We start from the raw sequence: 23301 nt of genomic DNA, 5'->3' as shown, positions 1-23301 counted from the left end.
GTGCCATTTGAGAAGAATAATAACAACCCCTTGGTATGAACAAAAGAAACATTTCCTTCTTGGTTCATGCAGGGATTGGAGCTCTAGAAGCCAGTGTCTAAAATGTATATTTAGTTCTGGAAATGGAGAGCTGGGCAGGGAGAGGAGGAAAGACGTAAGAGCAGATAAAATAGCTTTGCTACAGCGTAGGAAAAACATGCAACAAAGAATCTCTAGGACTCACAGAAGTACTTTATGACACACATTAAAGCCCTAACTTCTTTTCCAGCTCCCACAATATTCTCCAAAATTATTTCTTCATACAGCTGGCTCTTATATTAAATTAATTTTCTTATATTGGGGATAAATCTCACCTGGGATAATGTACCCTGCTTCTCAATACACAGAGACTTCAAAGAGCATTAGATTCACATTTAAACTGGATCAGACGGGGATTATTAGATTCAAGGTTTTCTGCAGAAGGCCTCTTTATTACATGACTCTTATGTTGTCATGTACTTCATTTTACATCCGTGTTTTATAACTTCTATTTGAAAGTATTTATTGAAGATATAGGACAACTACTGAGCAAAGGAATTTTATATATTCGCATGTTATATGCCATAAAGCTCCATATAAACCCAATGGTATTAAAATAATAAGTTCAAGCATTCTAAACTAGGAATTACAAAAAATCAAAATTGCAAAAATCGAAATGACCCTGACAATTATTTGTATCCATTTCTGATAATCATCATGCTAACATATTTAGCTGTGCAATCAAATCTCATTTACATTTTCCACAGGATTTCTCCCTCTGGTGGTGCACAAAAAACATGAAAATGGAGCTGTCATCTTCTATTGGAAATATATGTAGCTCAGTTTTAAAAGAGTCTAATCATTCACTCAAATCTTTACACAAATATATCACAGGAATTGCAAAAATATTGTATTCCAGGCAACCGGCTCACTTCTCAGATTCAGTCACAGCAGTGTATGCCATTGTCACACAAGGACTGAATCCTCCTGAGTTCAGTGGGGAACAATATGCAAAGAGAAACTGTTGGATTAAGTGGTTTTTTTGACCCAGAGATGGGGCCCAGAGAGGCATTTTAAAAACTTTTGTTCTATTTTTAGCCTCATGTGAAGGGTGAGACAATACAGGTGTTATAATTCATGCCATCACAATCAGAAGCCAACTATTTCTCAATTACAATAAATTATAAGCATTTCTTGGCTTATCAGCTTTTGCCACACTATGCTGTAAATGCCTTAAAGCAAATAATCCAAAATTACCCCTCGTGGGTCCTACTACAATGTATCTTTCATAGTTCTATTTCTCTAAAGTATCTAGTCTTATTTGCAAGGCCATCTTTTGAAACTTATTTCTAGTTCCATTTCTCTCTCAACAAAGCCTGCTCTATTCCATGGCATTTCTAAGTCAGCATTTCTTATCTCAAAGTTTGCATACAGATGCACACTATGTGAACCTTCTGTCAGGCTTTGAGAATTGTCTACAAATCCATTTCCCACAAAGAACTAATTACATATCTCCAGTGTGATGCAGCAAATTGGCAGGAAAACACTTCTCTGATAGTTGTTAGACACGTGACTCATTCAAAACTCACACTTTTGGGCTACACTGGTAGGTGCTTTTCATGGAAACTAAGAACCATACAGACCATTATAGCTTGACTTCCTATGTCTTCAGGACAGCTTCCCTACAGTTTCCTTTATGACAAAATGAAAGTATATTCCAAATACTCTGAGTGTGACTCTTGAAACCTTTCTTCAACAGTGACAAAATGGTACAGTTATTTAGCAGTTGCATAGATTTTTCATATGACCATTTCCAAGAAGTTTTTGGAGATGGAAAGACTCAGGCAACATAAAATGAAACTCTATGTCTGAATGTAAAAATAAATGGACTACTCAAAACTGAATACTTTAAAATAAAAAGCTTTCTTTAGATTGAAATGGGAAGAAACTTTTTCTTTTGTAATCTGATCCTGTCACTCATTTTCAAATTGACTAGCCTTATTTTAAATAACTAGGTAAATTATGAAATGAGGGGTAATTTATCCAATTCTGAAAAAAAAAATTCTTCAGTAAAATCCATAGGTTTCAGAATAGTTTGTCTCCTAAATTGTCATGCAGCCCTTTAACACAATGCAATTTGTCACTAAGAAGGGATCTAGCTTACTCAAAGTCATTATATTTTATTTTAAGAGAGTGAAAAATATCACCTTTGTGACGATAAGGTGATAAAGAAGGTAGAAAAACATAATAAAAGAGCTCTCAAAAACTATAATGTTCATGAAAGGGTTTCCTGCTGTTAAAATACACAGGTTGAATTGAGTTTTGTTATTTTGTCAGGAATGCCCTGGGCTAGGAGGACTGAAATGGAAAGGAAGATTTGATGTCATTTCTAATGAACATAAAACAGGATTTGTTTTTTTTTTTTTCCTATTTGTAAAAAATAGGAACAATTGTTTTTTTGCCTTACAAAGCACTGAAGAAAGCACTGTATTTTCTCATAACTTTATTTCTAACAATCATTAAATACTATCTTTTAAGAAAATCACAACCTGCTTTTCCTTTTTTTCTTCCTTTCCATAGTTACCATGACAACCATAGACATTTGGTAGGGATAAAACATTTGACAAGTTCATTGTCTTTCTGCTTTTAAAGTCTTCATAACAATATAGATGATCAGACAGGCCTTATTAAAGGCTGAGAAAACTACACAAATAACCTGAGCAGGTCAGAAAAAATGTGATTTCCTGTCAAGACCATGATATAAAACAACAACAGAATTTGTCATTGCAGTAACAAACATTAAAATTGTGATTTACTTTGTTATGTGAGCAGTGGGTAGGGAAGGATATTTTTCAGCTAGGGTGAATAGACCAGATACAAATGGGTAAAGGTGTCCAAAGAAATGCTAAACATCCAGCCCAGAGCAATATCAGTCCAACTTCTCAATTAAATTAGAGAAGTTTAAAGAGTAGTACAAAACCCAAACATTCTCTGAGGATCCTCATCTTGTTTCAGATCACCAAGACATTAGAAATGTCAGACACCAATATATCTTTTCCTAGATATTAAAACTATTAAACAGCTTTTGATAAGACTAAGGACAGGTTTTTTAAACTCTTGGCAGTCTAATTCAAATTGAAATTGTGGTACTTCAAAAAAGAGTTTCATTCTGATTTGGAACTAAAACTAAACCTTAAAAAAAAACTTCCTAGAAAAAGAAATGGGGAAAACATATAATTTTGAGTTGATTTTTTGCTTAGCTAAAATGAAAAAACAAGCTGTAGTAATAATTTTTTTTTGTTAATTTGGTAGATTTGCAAAATTTATCCTATGTGGCTTTTTTATAGCTATTAGTTCATGGCATATCAGCAGCAGGATATTCATCCACAGCACTGCTATTGGCATGTGGCAGTAAAAAAAAAAAAATTGAAATATTTTCTTTTTCTTTAAATCAATCCCAAAACTGATTCTGGCATTTTTCAAACACTGGTCCTCTTTTTTTTCCCCAGTGTAAAACACTTCATTACAAACCCAAGCAGGAGATTATTTAATGTAACTGCTTCATGTTTTCTTTTCAAAGCTGTCTTTACCTAGAAAATTTTAGTTAAAATTAAATCTTTCAAAAACATTTCCATTCTATATAAAAGCATATTTTTCAATGGCATACATTTACCTGAAAGAATTCTGATCAGTTCAGCCGGCCATAAATAACTATTTGTTTCTCTATTTAATTTGCGTATGCAGTGGCATCAACTCTGCACAAAATGTTTAAAACATTGGAATGTATGCTGTGGGAGAGCCACAACGCTATCACTCTTTCACTATTAACCTCTGACTCCTTCAAACTCTGAACCAAATTTTCAGAGCTTTTCGGGGGGGGGGGGAAAGGATTTTTTTCTCTTAGCCAAGAGAAATTGGAAATTCCTATAACTAATAGTTCTTGCTACTTAAGGCCTGATGAGTACCCAATATCTTAAGTTCATACACTGATACTGGACAAGCTGCTAAACTCCATCTGCTCAGTGACATTTGTAAAGACAAATCAGACAAATCAATCGTGTTGCTTGAGACACACAGTTCAAAATTAGTCTTGGAGGTAATCAGAAGGAATTCTGCTTAGTAGTAATAGGGGATGCATTTTTGGCATTTGACAGGCTCATTCCACACATCTAGCTAAGCCATAACTAATTACTTCTTTCAGCCAAATTAGACCATCACAGCCCATGGCTGGACAAGAATATGGCAAAAATCTTGCTGGATGGGCAGGGTCAGGGATGGGTGGCCAGTGGGAGCACTCTACGTGGCTGCCTGTGACAAGAGGATATCACAGGGCTCTGCACTGGGACCTGTCAGGTTCAACAGCTCTATCAGTGACCTGAGGTAGTAATGGAGTGCACTTTCACCAAGGTTGCAAGTGACCTCGACCTTAAATTTGGGAAAACAGTAAATGTGATGAAGGGCAGCACCACCATCCAAAGGGATTCAGGCAGGATGGAGGAAGGGCCCAACAGGAATCTCAAGAAAAAAAACAAGCATTGCACCTGAAAAGGAAGAATCCCAGGTATCAACACAGGCTGAGGACTGACAAACTGGCACAGATCACTGAAGTATTTTCTTATAATGAAATAATATTTGAAGACATTGGAGGGTGCATATCAGTACTGATATCCCTGTTTATATTGTTTTTGGTCACATTCCCCTAAGTTCTGGTATGACAGGGAGTCATACACCAGCCTCTGTTCTTCTGAGTGGTACAAGGAACAACACCACTGAAATTTATTACCAAGTGAAAAGAGGCAAAAAAGCACAACTTTTCTGGAGTCCTTCGATACACTTGTAAGTTTTTCTCATATGTGTCTCTCTGCACACGCAGTAGCACAGCTACATACTAAATAATTTTTAGTACAATTAATAAAAGATTGGGTACATAGGCAAAAAAAAATTGCTATGAATTTTCCTTCTATTAATTTCAAAATCAATTAACCTTGAAGAAAAAACTGTGAACAATAGTCTGAATTATTCTGTATTTAAAATTTGCAACACAGAGCAGGAAATTCCATAAAAAAAACAAATTTGAAGGATCAGCTTCTTAATTATTGTCATTTTTCATTCTCTCACTTTTGGTGTTATTTTAAGTTGAAGGACAGAGTACACAAACAACAACCTCTCAAACACATCAAAAGGTTTCCTCTTAATTCAAGGGAACACAATGTTTTTGCATATCTTGCCTTTCTTTTAGTTATTTTGTGTTCAAAAAATGTTACTGCAGACATTGAACGCAAATATTAAGACTTCATAATTCTTAGCCAGGTATGTTTAAAAAGGATCAACTAATTACGTTGCAGTTCTGGTATCTGGAGTGATGTTTTCTCAAATAATTTGCAAATAAATCCTAAAGGATGAATTATATTAAAATTATGTATTGATGCGAGTTGAAAACTGATACATGTCCTGTAATAGGCTGGGTCGTTGCTTAGGACTGAGACTAATTAAAAAGAATTGTTACAATTGTTCAGACTCCACACACATCCATTGATGGATTTCAAACCCAAGAGGGTTTTCACCTTGATAAGTCTGTCTCTCCCTGGCAAAAGCAATAATGGCAAGTACAGTAGCAAATTAAATTGATAAATGCATGGAAACAATTTTCATACACATATAAAAGTAAATCTGATTTTGTCTTTTTAGGTGATTACAAATCTGATAGGCAAAGGCGATGTAAAAAGCATGTCACTCATCTTATTATGTGACTTTCTAACTAAAATTTGACATTCAGCAACAATCAGTGTAAAGCGTTTGTGTTATGTAGATATAATTATATTCTCTCCAAAACTAATTGGAAATGAAAAATCATAAACAAATTAATGAATTTAGCGTTGTCTGTTCTGGACTCAGTGTTATTTATTTTGTGTTTTGGTGATTAGAAACACATAATGAAATCAATTTTTACAAAGTTTCTATGTGACATGAGTATTGACTCAAGTGATAAATAATATATGCAGAATTCTGAATCACTCAGTGATCAGAATTCATTTTTAAACATCATGCATTTTAATGCTGCCATATGCATGATTGTGCATCGAGGAACATAGAAAGTAGGTCACACTCACATACACAGATGTTTCTTGGAAAGGCTTTGTGTCTGAAAGCCTTTGGGGTCTGGTGAGTAACCAACTGAACATGAGCTCCCAGCAAAATACAGTGACTAAGACTAATGTAGCTCTTAACTGTATATGTTGAAGACAAACAGGAGATTATAGATACAATATTTCATCTTTATGGTATTATTGACTCCATTACTAGAATCAAAATGACCAGTCCTTAGGCATACACCCCAAGGTCAGAAAGTCTCTGAAAAAAACCAGATTTAATCTGCAATACAGCAACACTTCACAAAGAAATTTCAGTTTCATTTATAAAAGAAGTTAATCGTGGTCTGCAGGGAAACCTCCCTTATACCCCACATTTAGCTTCAGCTAGATCTTGACCTATCTTCAGGTGGATTTCAACATGAAAGGAAGTCTTCATCTACCCAAAAGGTGAAAAAAAAGTTCAATGTCCAAACTGTCCAAACATTAATAAATACTGCAGTCAGACTAGAAATAAGGTACACATTCTTAATTTAAGACAATAACAGAAAAAAAAAATTCCCTAAAGATGTGTTGCTTTTTACATTGTTTTCTCTTCTGATATAAAGAGGGGTGTCTGTTTAAAAATATGCTCTAGTGCAATCAGAAGGAAAGTAAGGCATATAAAAAACACAAGATGAAGAATATGGACAGTTTGAAACCAGAAATCAGATCAAATGACTGAAGTGACAAGAATCAGCTGGGAACATGCCAGTAAAATATATTTTTATTGGAAAACTTATTTTTGCAAACTCATTGAAGACACAGATTTGGAATTACTGAAGCCTTGGCTTTGCCCTATTCTGTGTGACCCTGAAGAAGATGAGAGTCCCTGGGAGGAAATAAGTATTTTCATTCAACTAATAGCAGTTTGCCTCTGACCTTTCTTTATTGGTGTCTCAAGCTCAACATTTTCCTAATTAATCTCATCTAGTCTTCTTTCTTTTGTGTTGTGCATGAAATCTTATTCAGGATCATCTCTTGAGCACTTGAGCATCTTTGAGGGGTTGATCCTCGCATCTTGAAAATAAGTTTGTCTAAATCTGAATTCTTTGGCATAATGTCTCTAATATTCAGTCCTTTATATTCACCCATGCAGCTAAACTCCTATCATTTTCCATTGTGACTTCTTTTCTCTGCTCTTGATGTAGTAGCAAATATTTATTTGCCAACAGCAGAGCGAAAGGTGCTTTCCAAGCCTTCTGTTTGAGTCATCTTCTCTCTCTTTGTATTTCTGAATTTGCTTCTCTTCTGCACTGCATGAAGACACAGAACATAAGGTTGTAGCTCAACAATGAAAAACTCAATCCTTCTTAGAGACAACTGATGATATCAGCAATTATTTTTCATCCCTAAATTCTAAAATAAGCATCTTTATGCTTTCTGTTATGTTTTTAATGCCTGGGAATAATCTCACTAAAACTATCCCATCATTTTGCTTCAAACCCTTCCACAGATCTGACTGCTTAAACACGCAATATGAGACTTACCACATATTCAAAATTACCTAATTGGTTTCCTGTTTCCTCAAAATCTTTGGATATATATCTATTTCCTCTTGCTTTATGCACAAATTATGAGATTTTTGGAACAGTGAATCCTCACTTCATCCTGCCATCCACTATGATTGATAACTGCACTACTAATATTCTTACTACCTATTATTGATTTCCCTTGTTCAAGAGGAAGTGGTGATGCAGAAAATTCCTATTGAATTGCTCCCAGGAGAAACTATTATTATAAGGACTCAATCTATGAATGAAGAATATCAGCTTTACAAGACACAGAGATGGATTTCTGGAATTTACTCAAAGTCTTGACCTAGGACTATGCAAAATTCTATTTCTCAAAAGGAGTTGGAGAAGGTCATTAACTTTAGGGATCACAGGAGGAAGGAATGATATAGACCACCCACAAGAACCCAAGGGGAAAGAAGAGTTTCTATGCAGTCCTTACCAAGGGAATGGAGTTGTTTTCAAACCTTGAAGGAATGTTCAAAGCCATAAGAAAGTATTCCTCCTCCTCCCATTCACAGGCATGAGCTTTGTCCTCAGATGGCATAATTTCTGGCACAAATTAATTATTTCAATGTCTGCTCTGGCTTCCATTGTTTTAATTGAAAAAAGAAATTGTTTTGTGGAAGCATCTTTCAAAATCCCTTAATTTTCCATGGTAATTTCCAAATTTCCCTTGAGCAGCAGAAAGCTACAGGAAACATAGGCCAATTTCAAAGCTCAGAAAGAAGAATAAGGACTGGTGTTTAGTAGAGTTCTAGTTATTACAATTTCATTGTTGAACTGTTGCTAGCAAGAAAACAATCAAGAAATCATAGGTGACCTGGTCATCTCCCAACATTTTGTTGACTACAACTGCAGTTAATACAGTTAAAAATATACCTAATATTCCAACTAAATTATTGTATATCTTATATATATATATATATATATATATATATATATATATATATATGTATATTCCCTTCCTTGTGTACATCCTGAATTAGTAAACATGCACTGTAAGTGGGACATATAAAGATCTTGTTAACCTCAGGCCATGAATTCATTAACAAAACAAATAGACCACTGATATTCAAAAGACCCATATAGTCCAAACATGGTTGTACTTCTGCAAGAAATATGTACTTCTAAAAAAAAGTACCTGCAGACTTCAGTGAAGACCACGGCCAGCAATTAGTTTTCAAGGCAAACATTTAAAGTGAACATTTTTATTTAAATGTCTCTTTGGATGGCAGAACAATTCACTGGTGAATCAGCCACTCCTCCCTCTTTTGTTTCATCAGCAAACTTCTTTAGGGTACACCCTGCTCCACCAGCCAGGTCATTAAAGAATATATTAAGAATTAAGGAAGTGTGCCTGAAAATGTATTTCTGGATTAACTGCTCCATCTCCTTCCCAGGGTTCAAAGTGAAACTGCTTGGCCTGCAGTTCCTTGGGTTGTCCTCCCTCCCCTTTCTGAAGATAGGAGTCACATTTGCTTTTCTCCAGTCTTTGGGCATTTCTCCCAGTGAGTGATCAAAGATTACCAGAAGTCGTTTCACAATGATATCTGCCAGCTCTCTCAACACTTGTGGGTGCATCCTGTCAGGTTCCATGGACTTAATCATGTCGAGTTGACTTCTATGTTCACTGACCTGATCCTCTTCTGACAAGGTGACATATTTCCTGCTTCAACCTTCCTCCTGCTCTTTGGAAATGGCATTCCTGAAGGCTGGTCATGATAATAAGGTCTGGAGCAAAGGCAACATTCAGTATAATCAAGTCCCCTGTCTCATTAGGCAATGGTCCCATCTTTTCTTTAGCCTTATGTTTGTCTCCCATGTACTTAGAGAAGACTTGTTCTTGAAATCTCTGGGCAGATTGAATTCCATTTGAGTTTTAGCTTGATCCCTGGATTTTCAATGTTTCTGTTTTCTTCTCACTTACTGGTCCTTGCTTCCACCCTCGGTATGCTTCCACTCTGTGTCTGAGCACTTCTAGGATCTCCTTGTTCATCCACAGAGTTCTCCTGGCATTTTTGCCTTCCTTTCTGTTCATGGGATGGTGAGCTTGGCAAAGGTGATCCCTAAATATTAAATGACCTTCTTGAGTCTCTCTTCCCTCCAAGACCTTACCTCTTAGGATTCTTCCAAACAGATCTTTGAAGAAGGCAAAATCTGCTCTGCTGAAGTCCTGGGTTTTGAACTCAGTTTTCCTCTCCTTCCTGCCCTCAGGATTTTGAACATCTCATGGTGTCAGCCACCAAGAGTGCCCCTGACCTTCACATCCCAATGAGCACCTCTATGTTGGTATGAAGCCCAGCAGATCACTTGTTCTTGTTCTCTCCTCTATCTCTCAGAGGAGGAAGTTATAAACACCACACTCCAGGAGCCTGGATAGCTTATGCCTTGCTACCTTGTTCCCTCCAGCCAATGTTGGGGTGGTTGAAGCTCCTCATGAGGACCAGGGCCTGAGAGCTTGGGGCTGCTTCCATCTGTTTGTACAGTGTCTCATCTACTTGCTTTTCCTAGTGAGGTGGCTTATGGCAGACACCCAGTGTAACATCACCTTTACCTGTCCTCTCTTATGTGGTAATAAGGGTTAATCCCTTGTTAACCCTTATGTGCTCATCTCCCTTCTCATCCATCCCCAGACTGAGCTCCACACACTCCAGCTCCCCTCTCACATAATGGGCAACTCCCCCTCCTCACCCTGTCCTTTATAAAAGACATGAATTCTCCCGTTGCAACACTTCAGTCATGGGAGCCATCCCACCATGTCTCCCTGGTCCCGGCAAGATCATGGCCCTGCAGCTGCAGATGGATCCCTGACTCACTTTCTTTACTTCCCATACTGCCTCCATTAGTACGTAGGCACTTTGGAGAGGCACTCCTGCATGCTGAGTTCTTGAAGAAGATTTGGGGGATTATGTTGTACCCAGAGCTATGATAATTTTCGATGTAACGTAGTTAAAGACAATTGAGTAATAAATGACACATCAGGATGATTTAATACAATAAACTAAATCCATGAGCTAGAATAGAGTGGCTTATATGAAAACAATAAATATTTTAACATTAACAAGATCTCTTTTTTTTTTTTTTTGCCTGAAATTAGAACTTGATAGAACCTATAGAGTAAGAAGCAATTCTTTCAGATGAAACTATCTTAATTCAGAATCGATTATACCCAATTCATTAACCAGAACTAAACCGGCACAATGCCTGGTGGCTCTCGCCTCGCAATGCCAGCATGTGGCGCTGTCTCCTGTGAAAAAACAGCCCCTGGTTTGCAAAAAAACCTCATTTGCACATTGTCAGACACTTCTGAAGAACAGGCAGGAAAATAATGCGGATATGTTTAGCACAAAAATAATACTCTGCACTCGCAAAAATTTGTTAGCACTAATTCTACTATTTCTAATAAAAAAAGACTATTTAATTTATTATTATTAATTTGTAGACAAAAAAGAGTGAGCAAAAGTTATGAATGTATCCATGCATCTATTTATCTGTTTAAAGACCATAATTACATTTACAGGTTGGCTGAAATGTATACATAATTTAGTTCCAATTTTCTTTATTCTGTAGCCAAATATTAACATCTTTAAAATGAGTATATTTACAAATCTACCCCTTTGGTTTAACAGATACTTAGACCACAGTGGGTTTTAATTACCTACTAAATTCTTGAGCTACCGAGCCTGTTTCATAATCTCCACATAGGGGAACAGGAGCTGTGTGACTACAGTTTTACTGGAAGTGAACAGCCAGTCTTTTGTGTGCTAACCAAGTCAGCCCTTACTGAGAAAGAATTTAGTGACTACAGTGATGATCTCTGTAACCATGAACTTTCAAACAAAAGCAACTGGGTAAACTGTGTATTCACTAACTTTTTAATCATTAAGGACTCTATGCCCTTTGCTACCAGACTTTTTAAAACAAAAGAAACAGGATTTTTTACTTAAAGCTGGAGTTTATAATATATGACATAAAAAGCATTAGTAGTAACATGGAGGGGATATATCAACTGAATTTTCTGGCTTTTCTAGATTTGCATCTGATTTACAGATTTTCAGGCAGTTCTTATTATCTATGGTAAAAGTTCAATGCATTCAGTGTACCTGTAAACGCTATGAATCAGCAAAGCAATTTTCTTTTCATGACTCAAGGCAAAAAGCTGCAAAAGTTTCAGTCAAGGCTTAAGAAAAACTGTTTAAAAGATTGTCAGCTAGAAACTGGGAAGTCCTGAACTTAGTACTGAGGCCTGAATGGGGTCACCACTATTTGCCATAACATTGCTAAGACTGTGGATTTATTTCTGTGTTGTTCTGTCATGTGCTGTTTTTACTTTGGAAATACAGAGATGCTGGATCAGGCAAAGTAACCAGTTTTCTACTGGTTAGATATCAGTCAGAATTAATAAAAGCATTTGTGAACCCCTTATGATCTCTGCTCACTACAAGAGGAAAGGTAACCATTCCAGCTGCAAAAATGAAGAAGCTACACAGAAGTCACAGAATTGACAGAATTCACAGAATGACTAGGTTGGTAGAGACCTTCGAGATCATCAAGTCCAACCCATGCCCCTTCAGGAGGTGCAGCTGAGATGGTTTCCTTAGATTACCCAGGGCATTTCCAAAATAGCCAGCAGAGTACAGTAAACAGGGCAAACAGCACCTTCTGTGCCAGGATGTGGCAGGTGACCTTGCCTTTTGGCAACTGCGCTCCCTCAAGCATCCAAGGGCACAAACTGTCATCTCCATTTGGTAAGACTGGCAGGACTGACTCTGGCCTTCTGGCTTTTCTCTAGTGAAGATTTCTGACAGCTGACAAGAGAGACCACAGGCTGCAAAGTAACATCTAAACTAAAGCGTGCCTTGCTTTTTGTTGTATTTGTATGTTAGTAAACATACTTCTGACAAGAAATATTTTCTCAATCTGTGTCTTAATTTTTTGGTAAGACAGTAAAACTATAGCTAGAACTACTGGTAGAATTTGGCAAGTGATTTCCTAGTTGGGATGTAGCAGACCTTTTTATACTTTGAATTTGTGATAAATAAGTGCACAAAAGGTGTATGCATATAGCCTGGTGAGAAAAATAACACTGGGGAATATGTATTAATTTTACATTTGTGTACATAAGAACATTCACAGAGAATTATAGCCATGTAAAATTAGTACCAGCCAGAACGGTTGAAGATCTTGCTGAGTTTTATGAGATTTTAGATGACTTTCCTAGTGAACACTTAACTTATACTTGAACTCGTTTCAGTAAAGATGCCTCATGAAGTCTTTTTAATACAGGGTTTGATAACTACACTAAACTACTACTTATAGTAGTAACTGACCTAGTACTAACTCCTGAAATGGCCTAAAAGTTACTTATTTCAGCTCATACAGCCGTGGGATTTTCAAGTTCAGGAGGCTCAATCCACAGGTTCTGGTGAGAAATGATCCATTTGCTCTTTCTGGCAGCGCATACTTGAGACGGGAGGAGTCCATGCAGCACGCACAGGGAGAGGAATGTGGTAGGTAACCTCTGTGCTACATTACATACTGGCCCTGGAGCTGATGGCAAGAGGGAAAGGATTAGGCTGATATTTACTGTATGAGAGCCATTTTACAGCTCAAGGTGCCGTTTTAATTTTTGCAGCTATTACGCAGAGATATTTGGACTAATGACTTGTAGATTTTCATTTTTAAATAACTCTTCAAAGGAGCCTGTACGTGTTTCACCTTGGAACAAACGCTCACCGCAGTGTCACTCTGTAAGAAACACTGAGTTTCAAGAAGTGACTTCCCTCCGTTCTTGCTTCCCCGTCCTTTTTTAAAACTGATTTTTAAAAGAAGAAATAAAATACTTAACCAGGGTGTTAAGACTGGCTGCCAGCGGCCCTGGCACCCCCAGCAGCCCGCCTGTGTGTAGGGACAGGGCGTGCGGCTCCGCGGCCGCCCGTGCCCCGGGCCGTGGGCCGGGGCGGGCGGGGGGAGGACGGGGGTGAGGGGAGTTGAATGATTGAACTTTCTTGTGTAGTTTCTGCGGCGCGGAGGTGTCCGTCCCCGGCGCAGCCCGGCACCAGCCCAGCGAGCGGGAGCCAGCTCACCCCGGTGCCTGCAGCCCCCCGCGCCGCCCGGCCGCCCCTCTGCCCTCCTCTCCAGCAGAGCGATGGTGCGGAGGGCGCCCGGCGTGTCCCTCGCCCTGCTCCTCTGGGTGACGGCCGCCTGCGGCAGCCTAGGCGGGCCGGGGGCCGCCGCCGCCGCCGCCCGAAGGCAGGACGAGGCTTTCGCCACCGCCAGATGCACCTCCAGGTGCCTGAGCCTCCAGATCACCCGCATCTCCGCCTTCTTCAAGCATTTCCAGGTAGGGGCATGGCACCGCGCAGGGAGCCTCTCTGCCACCGTCCGGAGAGCCAGTGTCCCCTGGGGCGCGGGGTGGGGGCGGAAAGGACGGCCGGGGCTGGGGCTTGGCGAACTTGGGGGCCCGCACCCCCAGGGGATGGCCGGCACCTGGAGGCGCCGGACAGGTGGGCACGGCCCCGCGGCAGCGCCGAGCCCCGTCGGTGCCTGTGGGTGCCGGCCGGGCTCCCCGCCTGGCGGGTCGTGGGGCTCCTGGCACGCTCTGCCCTGGCTCCTCGCAGGTGCCCGGCGCTCCCGGCCGCTGCCTCCGGTGGTGTCCGCGGCGGTGGGGCGGGCGCACACGGCGCTCCCGAGCCGGCGGTGCGCTCGTCCTGCCGAGCGACGGGCGGTGCGGCGGCGATCCCGCGGGGCTCCGCCTGCCTGCGCGCCAGGCCGCCGCAGGTGGTTCGCTTCCCCAGCCCCGTGGGAAAGTTTGAGCCTGTTTTTTAAGAGCGATAATCATGAACGTGTCATACTTAGTTCTGAACTCCTGGAAGGTGAGGGTGGGGGTAACGCTATTTTTTTTTTTTTTTTTTCTGGGACAGAGAGGTACATCTCTGGCTAATGGGACAAATAGGGATAAAGTGGGAAGAAATGGAATTGAAGTGGCGGGAAACCCGCTGGAAGCAGTGCGGAGCTAGTGCAAGAGCAGCGGGTGTCTGTCTCCCGGTCCTTTTCCCTCTTCTAGTTGCACACGTACCTTTCCCTTTCCCCACCTGTTCTTCACTGCGCAAATATTAAACCTACTCGAATTCATGCAAATGACGGAAACCCTTCCGAGCTGCAAGCCGTTCTCCCTCCCCAGCCCCTTTGGGGAAGGGCTGGCCACCTCGGCCCTTCGGGGTGGCACGCCGGGGACACGCCGCTCGCTCACCCCCGGCTTGCCGGGCGGTGAGAAACCGGGAACGCCCGGACAATGCTTTGGGTGGAGTTGCGTTCGGGGCAAAGGTGTTGGCACCAAAGGCAGGTCTCAGAGGTATTTAAGGATAAACCGATTTAAAAAGACAAAAAAAAAAAAAAAAAAAAAAGGCGTGGGGGAGTATTAAAGGAGAGCTGAGTGTGTGCGTTGTAAGGGCAGCAGCAAGTTGGTTGGGTGTCTGCAACCAGGTTTGGGTTGAAGAGACTGGGTTTGTGAGCCGAGACGGCCGGAGAAGGGGCTGCCCTGCCCTGTCCTGCCCGCTGCTCGGCAGGGCTCGGCCGGGGGCGGCTGTCAGCGTGCTCCGTGCATCGCGGGATGGCCTGAAAGGAGGATACCCATTTATATAGTTCATTATCCCGGAGAGCGGTTAGTGTTTTTTATTGCGTTGTCAAGCGGTTGTAACTTACTTGTTTTACAGTTTCAGTGGCTAAAGAGGTAGTTTAGATCAAGCCAATTCGTAGTGAAAGGCTTTTTTTTTCTTTCTTTTTTTGTGTGTTTTCTTGGCAAGATTTGTTTTTCAACGTAAAACTGCTGACTGAATGCGCACTGCAAACAATCGTGATTACATTTTAATTAGCTAGAGTAAAATAAGTAGAGAATTACTCAGTTTGGACTTGATAACTGGCTGTTTTTTTGTAATCAATTGAAAATCTCAGAGTTTTAACCCCAACCTCCTAAAGCATGTGGTAATTTATCTTAATTACTACGGATTAAACTCCTGTTAGACATGAAACGACTGTAATGTTTGGAAGATAAAGTGCTCTCGTTTATAAAAGTTAAGCTCTCCATTGTCTTATAATGAGGAAAAGGAGGAGAGTTTTAAAGTACATCAAGCATCCAGTGTTCTCACAGGAGACTGATAAAACAGTGTGGCCTGTAGGATGTGCAGGTTTGGGCCAGAATATTCCATGTGGGCTAAAGGGTATGATATTCCATTCCTTTCTCTTCTCCCTCCTTCTAGACATTCCCCTCCCCTTTTCATCTCAACTGGTAGCAATTTCTGGAGTTCTTTTCATTTCAGATGTCCACTTATCTTGTAATCTGATTCAGCCTTTGAAGCAAACTAAACACTAGCTCTTCCCAATCAGAGCAGGAAGGAACTCTAGTTGTCTCCCAGTTAGGCAAGAATTGAAAGACTGACCCACTCATTTCTCAGCCCTGCTTTAGATACGGCCTCAGTGATGGGGGTTAGGGAGACAGCAGCTGGACATGCTTTGCAAGAGGTGATGTCCCCAAAACTTCACAGAGACTTAATTTCACATAGTTTATGGTACTAAAATCACATTACTAACAACTTTTTAAAGAGAATCGGGTAGTATGAATAGGAAGTCTGGGTTAATTCTATACCTTCTGGCTCTTGTTTGAATGGCAGCTAATCTTATAAATGTTCACAAGGGATTTTTCAAGAGAGGTATTCTTTCTAAAAAACCTATTTGTTAATTTGCACTTGGGAAGCAATTCTAAGCCTATTTTAAATGTACATTGTCAGTAGAAATTATTTTAACTGAAGCATAGGTCAAATAATATTTTTTTTTCCGCGTAGACTATTCATGTGGGCTAGAAGAAGAATTGTTTGCCTAAATCAAAAATCTTTCATCTTCAGAATACTTGGTGAAGGGGCATGGATGCCTGCTTATTCCTATAAAATCTCCGTGGCTAGGGGGGTGTTCCAGTTCTGGTGATGTTGGGAAGTTCCATGTAGAGGTTATACCAAAGGATACATGAGATTATTATGAGAGTTATGTACCACGTGGGTCTTAGACCCAATGAAATGTGTGTGTTTTATATCTAGGGGCTATTTCCAGGCCATGATCTTTTACAGAGAGCATGCTAGCCCAAAGGCCTTTCATCCTAAGCAATCAAACAAAAAATTGTAATCAGGAGGGGTCACAGTGGATTCTTCTTTTATATAAAACTTATTGATTACATGCTCATCCACAGTAGAGAATTATGTTTAATCTTTAAATGAATGGACTCCAACATATCTCTTCTGTCTTACTAGAATGCGTTCAGTAGTGCGCTTTAGCTTGGTCTGAAATGTTACAGATGAGAGCATTTTTATCCCAGCTGTGTGACTTAGGCCCCTGGACAGCACCGAATGAAGCATTCATTGACCTGTGACCAGAAAGAGTAAGGGCAAAGAGAACTCATCTCTTTAGCCTTATGTTCAGAGTACTTATTTAAGCCATTTTAGGTGTTGACACTAGAGTTTTACTATGACTGTTGCAAAAGATGTATGAGGGAGTAATTGGAGCATTCACTGGAACCTGTCCATGCTCTTGATAAAGCAGAGTTCCTAGTGGTGTGTTTCTGACAAAATTCCCTCTAAAACACCTGAACAGGGGAGGATGGCAAGAATGCTCTTCCAGTAAGCTTGAGCTTTACCATCAAATGGCCTGCTTAGGAGAAGGTGCAGATTTGAGCCTTGAAGTCCTATATCATAATCAGCATTGTGTGCATTTGGCTGTTAGCTAAAAGAGCATGCCTGGGTGTTAGTATGGTGCCCTTATAAGATGGGAAGGGCAACTCCTCCTCTAGTCTGAAATGAGACGAAGGACTAAGGTGTCTAGCTCCATAAGAAACACCAAGACTGTGAACCCTGTGTGGAAAAAAGGCATACTCTTTTTGGGACTGAAGTTGTACAGTAATGTCATTGGATATATTCTTTCCTCAACATTTTCTTATTAAGGCAGTTTCTGTCTCAGGGTTTTAGTTGATCTCCAGGAGAAAGGTACAAATTTTAATTTGATGTATTTGAAGTTTGTTTGTGAATCTAGTTTTATAGTAATTTAGTACAGTAGGTAAAGCCCCCATGAAGATCAGGTCAGTTACTGCACAAGTTTTTGTTTTTTTGGAAAGGGTATGAGTATAAACAGGGACTGCATACAGGCAGCTGGACAAGAGGCCTGAATGCTCGGATTAGTTTTGGTAGGGCTTTTCTGCATAACCTGTTTTAGTGGAGTGAGATTAAACTCCTTGCATTGCTATCTGTGGGCGTAGCCTTTCCCATGTGTGATATTAATTGTGGATGAACTTGTTTTGTTTTGGGGGAGCACACATGGCAGTGACCTTTTTAGTGTTTTGTTTTCAAGCTGAGTGAAAAAACAATTTGGATTTTAATCTCTAATGCCAGCCATCTGAGACATGTTTTACAACTGGCATGATTAAAATTTCTTTGTGAATAAGAGCTTGAAAATCACTGTAACTACTTAGGCTAAAAATGTTATGGTGAGCAAACTTTACTTTGACCTGTGGACTCGTTGATCTTTGTCTCAGCTGGGATCTGTTGTAGACCTCTCAAGCTCAAGTGCCTTCCTGCGTAGTATGTGCAACTTGATAATTTACTTAAGACAGAGGACTGGTCAGTCTTGTTTACTGGGTCAAAAGCTGAGAGGGTGGTAGAACATGTCTTAAGAATTTGGGGTAGTTGCCAGTAAAATTGCCTGTGTTTGTGGTGTGGAGTCGCTGGAGAGGTTACAGCTCACAGAGTATATGCTGAGGTTGAACACCACCTCATGGCAACTTGTTCTAGCATTTAACCAGCCTCACAGTAACAAAAAAGGTGTTTTCTACTGTTCAGATGAAGTTTCCCATGTTTCAAATTTGGCCATTGCCTCTTGTTTTGTTACTGGGCTTCACTGAGAGGAGTCTGGCTTCATTTTCTTTACTCTTTCCCATCAGGTACTTAGAAGCATTGATGAGAAACCATTGAGGTTTTTCTATTCCAGACTAAACATTCCCAGTTCTTTTAGCCTCTTCTCATGTGAGAGATATTACTATACCTTTTCTGGGCTCCGTCCACTAAGTCCATCTCTTTCCATGTAATGGGGAGCCCAGTACTGGACCTAGCACTGCAGGTGTGCAGGAGTGACTAGAACAGAGAAGAGGATTAGTACATTTTAAAGATATAATGCCTTCTAAATTCATTTTCAGGATTTAGGTTTTCTTACATGAGTTCATATATGACTGTTTATGATTGCCATTGCTTTAAAACCACAATGCTAATGCTAAATCAAATTTTTTCCATCTTTTTGGATATTGGTACATCTCACTATAGGTTTAAATTTTTTTGAGGGGGTAATCTTCAGTAGTAAATTGAATCTTAGCAAATCCATTTCTTCATTCATCAGGGGAAAGTCCAGGTACATGGAGTTGTATACATGTTTTGTGATCCAGCATTGTGATAGCTGCTGGAACAGGCTCATGAGAGATAGTTTAAACTTGTTAAAATGGGCACACCATGGATGACCTTGGTCACATAGGGGTTCTGTGTTCATGTTGACTTATTTGTGAAGTGGATGAATTGTAGCTGAAAATTTTGACACAACATAGACATCCCTCAAGTGGTAAGCCAATTTTGTGGTATATGGAAGGAAATTAGAGAGAAATTACCTCTTGTAAATGTGATTTAGTGTAAATCTAATAGTAATATACTATGATTTAGTACTTAGGAATTAGTACTAAGCTAGATGAGCCAAGGCTAACTCAAAATTGTTTTTGAAAGTATGGAAAAATATTGTTTTAAGCTAATAGAGCCATATGTTGCATAATGTTTAGTAGCTATAAAAGGGAAGAGTAAGGCCATAGAAGTTTGTTATATTGAATGATTGATAACTATATGGTGGTAGGAGGTTGTTTTTAGTGTTGTAGAAGGACTCTTGCCTTTCAGGACAACTGAAGTTTTTGAAGAAAAACAGGCAATTCTTTTAAGTAAGTAATAAAAGGTTCTCAGATTTTATATCTGCAAGCAAATAATGTGCAAGTGATTACCTCTAGATAAGCAATACCAGATTTCACCTACAAGTCAGGAAGCTAGTTGTCTCCATGCCAGCACATCTGCCTTCAAATTGCCTGTAACTCTGAAGTGACTGCACCTGCAATAATCTGCAATGGGTCCCAGCTGGGAAAGTGGTGGCCGGGCTGAAAGTCTAGGATGCATGTGTCTCTCTATGCTCTGCTGTAGAGAAGCTGGAAATTGTGGAGAAACCATTTATTGTAACTGTCTTGAATAACTGTGAAACTATAAATTGTTTTTTATTAAATCTTTTGAAAAGATACGTGGTACTTCTGTAATGATATGTGGTAGATACGTAGTGTCTTATTCCCCGAATGTTTCAGTTCCAATGGACAGGCTGCCCAGGCACGGAATTTGCTTGGTTCTGTGACATGTTCACAACCTTTTCTAAATGTGAGGATGTGTGCCATCTGCTTTTGTTGCTGTTTCAGTACTCATCTCCTTTCCAAAAATAGCTCTTGTGTTCAGTAATTCTGACTTTCATATGTCTTGCAAAGCACACTGCTCCTAATTTACTTCCACAGACAAATTGTAGCATTTGTCATTACTTTGTTTTTCTCAAAACTCATTAAAAGGCCCAATCATTCTCCTGTTTTTTTACGTTCATATGGCATATGATCTGGATAATTATTCTGGCATTTGGTGTGCCCTGATTATCAAGATCTGCAATAATGAACAAAAGCTGCACAGATCTAACAGAATCTTGGGTAAAACCTGTGAAAATGAAAGGTTTGTTTTGAATGACAATGGTTACATCTAGTGAAAACAGCTGCATTGTTCAGTGTATTGTGTAACTGAGCCATAGTCAGTCTTTGCTGTTGTAACCTGCTCCGGTATGAACCTCCCTGATTTCTGATTTGAACCTCCCTAAGTGGGAGTTTTAACTTTCTCATAACCAAATCTCTTTGCCCTCACTGGATACTTGCATAGTTGATATGAGTGCAGAGGTTTACACCGTCTGGTCATTATTTTCTAGTGGCTTTGATGACTCAGAGTTGCTCATTGCTTTCCTAAATTAAAATATTTGTCAGTGTCTCAAGTGTACGTTTAAATGCAAATCAAGTGAACTATATGAAAATGTAAGTAAATGGTGAGCAATTGTACTGAACAATGGGAGTTGCCAAGATATTTTTCTCACATTTACTTGTGTATTCTTACATATTAAGAAAAACATTTCTTTACGCTTATGTTCATAAAATTAAAATTGCTGTTAATTTGGTCAATGTGCTGGATACCAGGTGTAATAAACCCAACAGGAATTACTAATAGGTTTTAAAGCAGACATTTTATGTATAGAGAATATTGGGAAAGAATAGTTTGAATATCACAGTCATGTTGGTGAGGGGGAGGAAATGCTGCTTTTGAAAAGCATTAGAAAATTTCTGAAAGAAAAACGTTGTCAGTTCTAAAATGTAAGTCTTTTTCCATTGGAAGATATAGCCACTTAATACAGAGCAAAAGATTTTTCATATGGGTAGTGTTCATATTAAAACTATTGCTAAAGTGTTATTTATTGTCAGAATGTGGGTTGCCACTGTGATTAACTAGTACTCTGAACTCAGTTTAAATGTATTTGATTTTGCAAGTGTTGTATAAGGAAAAAAACCCCAAAACATTAGATTTCTGAGACAACTTGAAAAGCAAACTGATTTTCCAGATGCTCATCATTTGTCATTTTGTAAAGGGTATCTTCTTAAGATTGAGTGCTGAAATCGTGTTTACTGATCAAGACTGTTACTCACATTCTGACCTACATCTCCACTGGCCATTCTATGTGAATTTTTACTCTGTCTCCCTAGCTGAATTGGAGTACATAGCCAACTTTTGTAAACAGAAGAAAGTGCTATAATTTAGCATCCATATCTTTAAAGATTGGAAGTAGGAGTAATGACTGAGTATCAGGAGCATCCTACAGAAGACACGCACATCTCTATCGATATTGAGTAGCTGGTGCCTAGCAAATGTAAACCTTGCACTAAAATGCCTTGCCTAGGAGTTTACACCAAGAATCTTCATTTTTTGATCTCTCCCACAGCTAAGCCTTATAAGGCTTTATACTTCAAAAACCTTTGAAGTCTGTGAAAAGCCTTCTGTTGATTTCAGCTGGATCAGGTCCATGTGTGAGCACTAGGCCATGTAGTCAACAAAGTAGAGTGCTGTGAACTTGGTATCCCAGCTCTAGTTGTATCTGTTTTTCAGTCTTTTAATGACCAAGAGGTCACAAGACACAGAGATGGAGAACTGGGGGTGTTGAAAGGTAAGTGGACCCTTTAAACTTGAAAGTAGAGTGCTGTTCTTTTAATCTCTGATTAAAAAGAATCACACAGTCTTTCCATCCACTGAAAAGAATATCAGATATTTCCAGATTTGGGGAACAACCCCAGTAAAGTTTTAATCGCATTTCTGTTGTCTTCTGTGAATAACATTTTCACCAGTGCATCTCTCTAGACTGTCAAAGAGATGTGACATCGAAGTTATGTACATGCATATGTAATTACATTCCTTTAAAAAAGAAGAGACTTGTCTCAAGTTTGCAAAGGACAGGACTCCTCTGGTAAGCAGATGACATTGCTGAGGAGCACATGTCTTCAGAACTTGTAGGAGAAGCAAGAAAAGGGATGAAGTCTCAGAATAGAGAAAGGTGGAGATAGGTGGACTTTAACAGGCTTGCAATACTGGAAGGAGAAATTATGTGAGAGTAGAGGGCACTGTAAAATTTCCTGTGACACAGTTAATTCAAATTAAGGAATTATGGAAGCAAAGAACAGAGGTAATGGGTCTATAGGAAGAGTAATGTAACTGTTTCTTGTGAACATGTTTTATTTCTGTCCTTTCTCATCTGCTTGAAATTTTACTTGGTTTAAAAAATTTAATTTTTCTTTTTTGAAACATAGTAAACATGCTCAGAAAACCCTTCTGTCTTCATTGAAGTGGTCAGTTACAGGAAAGGCTGCTATGAAAATTCACAACAAAGCTCTGCTGACATTGTCTTTCATGTCAGAACTCAGACAAACTGCTGTCACTGTAATTCCTCAAGTGGTCACTGCTGAAACTGCAAACCTGGCCAAGGTGGTGAAGCCTGGTTTTTCTGCCAGTGAGGGCTGCAATCTAGCTGTCGTGGATCCTGTAATAAGATAATAGGAGGGAAAAAGGATTGCTTTGGAGCAAATGTCTTGTGTCCAGACAGTTAGAAATTGAGGCTGATGGTGAAGATTGGATGAGAATAATGTACTCATTTAGTCTAGTGCAAACATAGTTCAACTTTCCTTGCCATTCTTATGAGAATTTAGAAGCATAGTTCTGTTTTTCTTTTTTTGATATATTACTCTGTAGGGAAGTTATCTTCACAGTAATTTATATTTGAAAAAAAAGAAAAGCAATCTCAGTTCATGTATATGGATGTGATTTCTCAGCTAGTGATTTAGGCCATGAGCATAGAGCAATACGTCATTTGTATTTAACTGATCATGTTTTTTAACTGCTAATGACTGGAACATTCCAGTCAGGCCTCAGGGCATTTTTGGACCTAGACACTACAAAATTCAT

General features: G+C 39.4%; 1 protein-coding gene across 1 annotated transcript in view; it reads left to right on the top strand.

The window, feature by feature from the left end:
- The first annotated feature begins 13641 nt into the window (after positions 1 to 13641).
- ANOS1 (anosmin 1) overlaps positions 13642 to 23301 on the top strand; it is a 131351-nt gene continuing 121691 nt past the window's right edge. Inside the window, exon 1 of the mRNA XM_041472487.1 lies at positions 13642 to 14006. Coding sequence (XP_041328421.1) covers positions 13812 to 14006 — 195 coding nt within the window. The 5' untranslated portion in view covers positions 13642 to 13811. The remainder of the gene's footprint in view (positions 14007 to 23301) is intronic.

This window comes from Pyrgilauda ruficollis, unplaced genomic scaffold, assembly GCF_017590135.1.
Source record: "Pyrgilauda ruficollis isolate IOZ18807 unplaced genomic scaffold, ASM1759013v1 scaffold29, whole genome shotgun sequence".
Lineage (NCBI taxonomy): Eukaryota > Metazoa > Chordata > Aves > Passeriformes > Passeridae > Pyrgilauda > Pyrgilauda ruficollis.
This window is presented reverse-complemented; position numbering and strand designations above follow the sequence as displayed.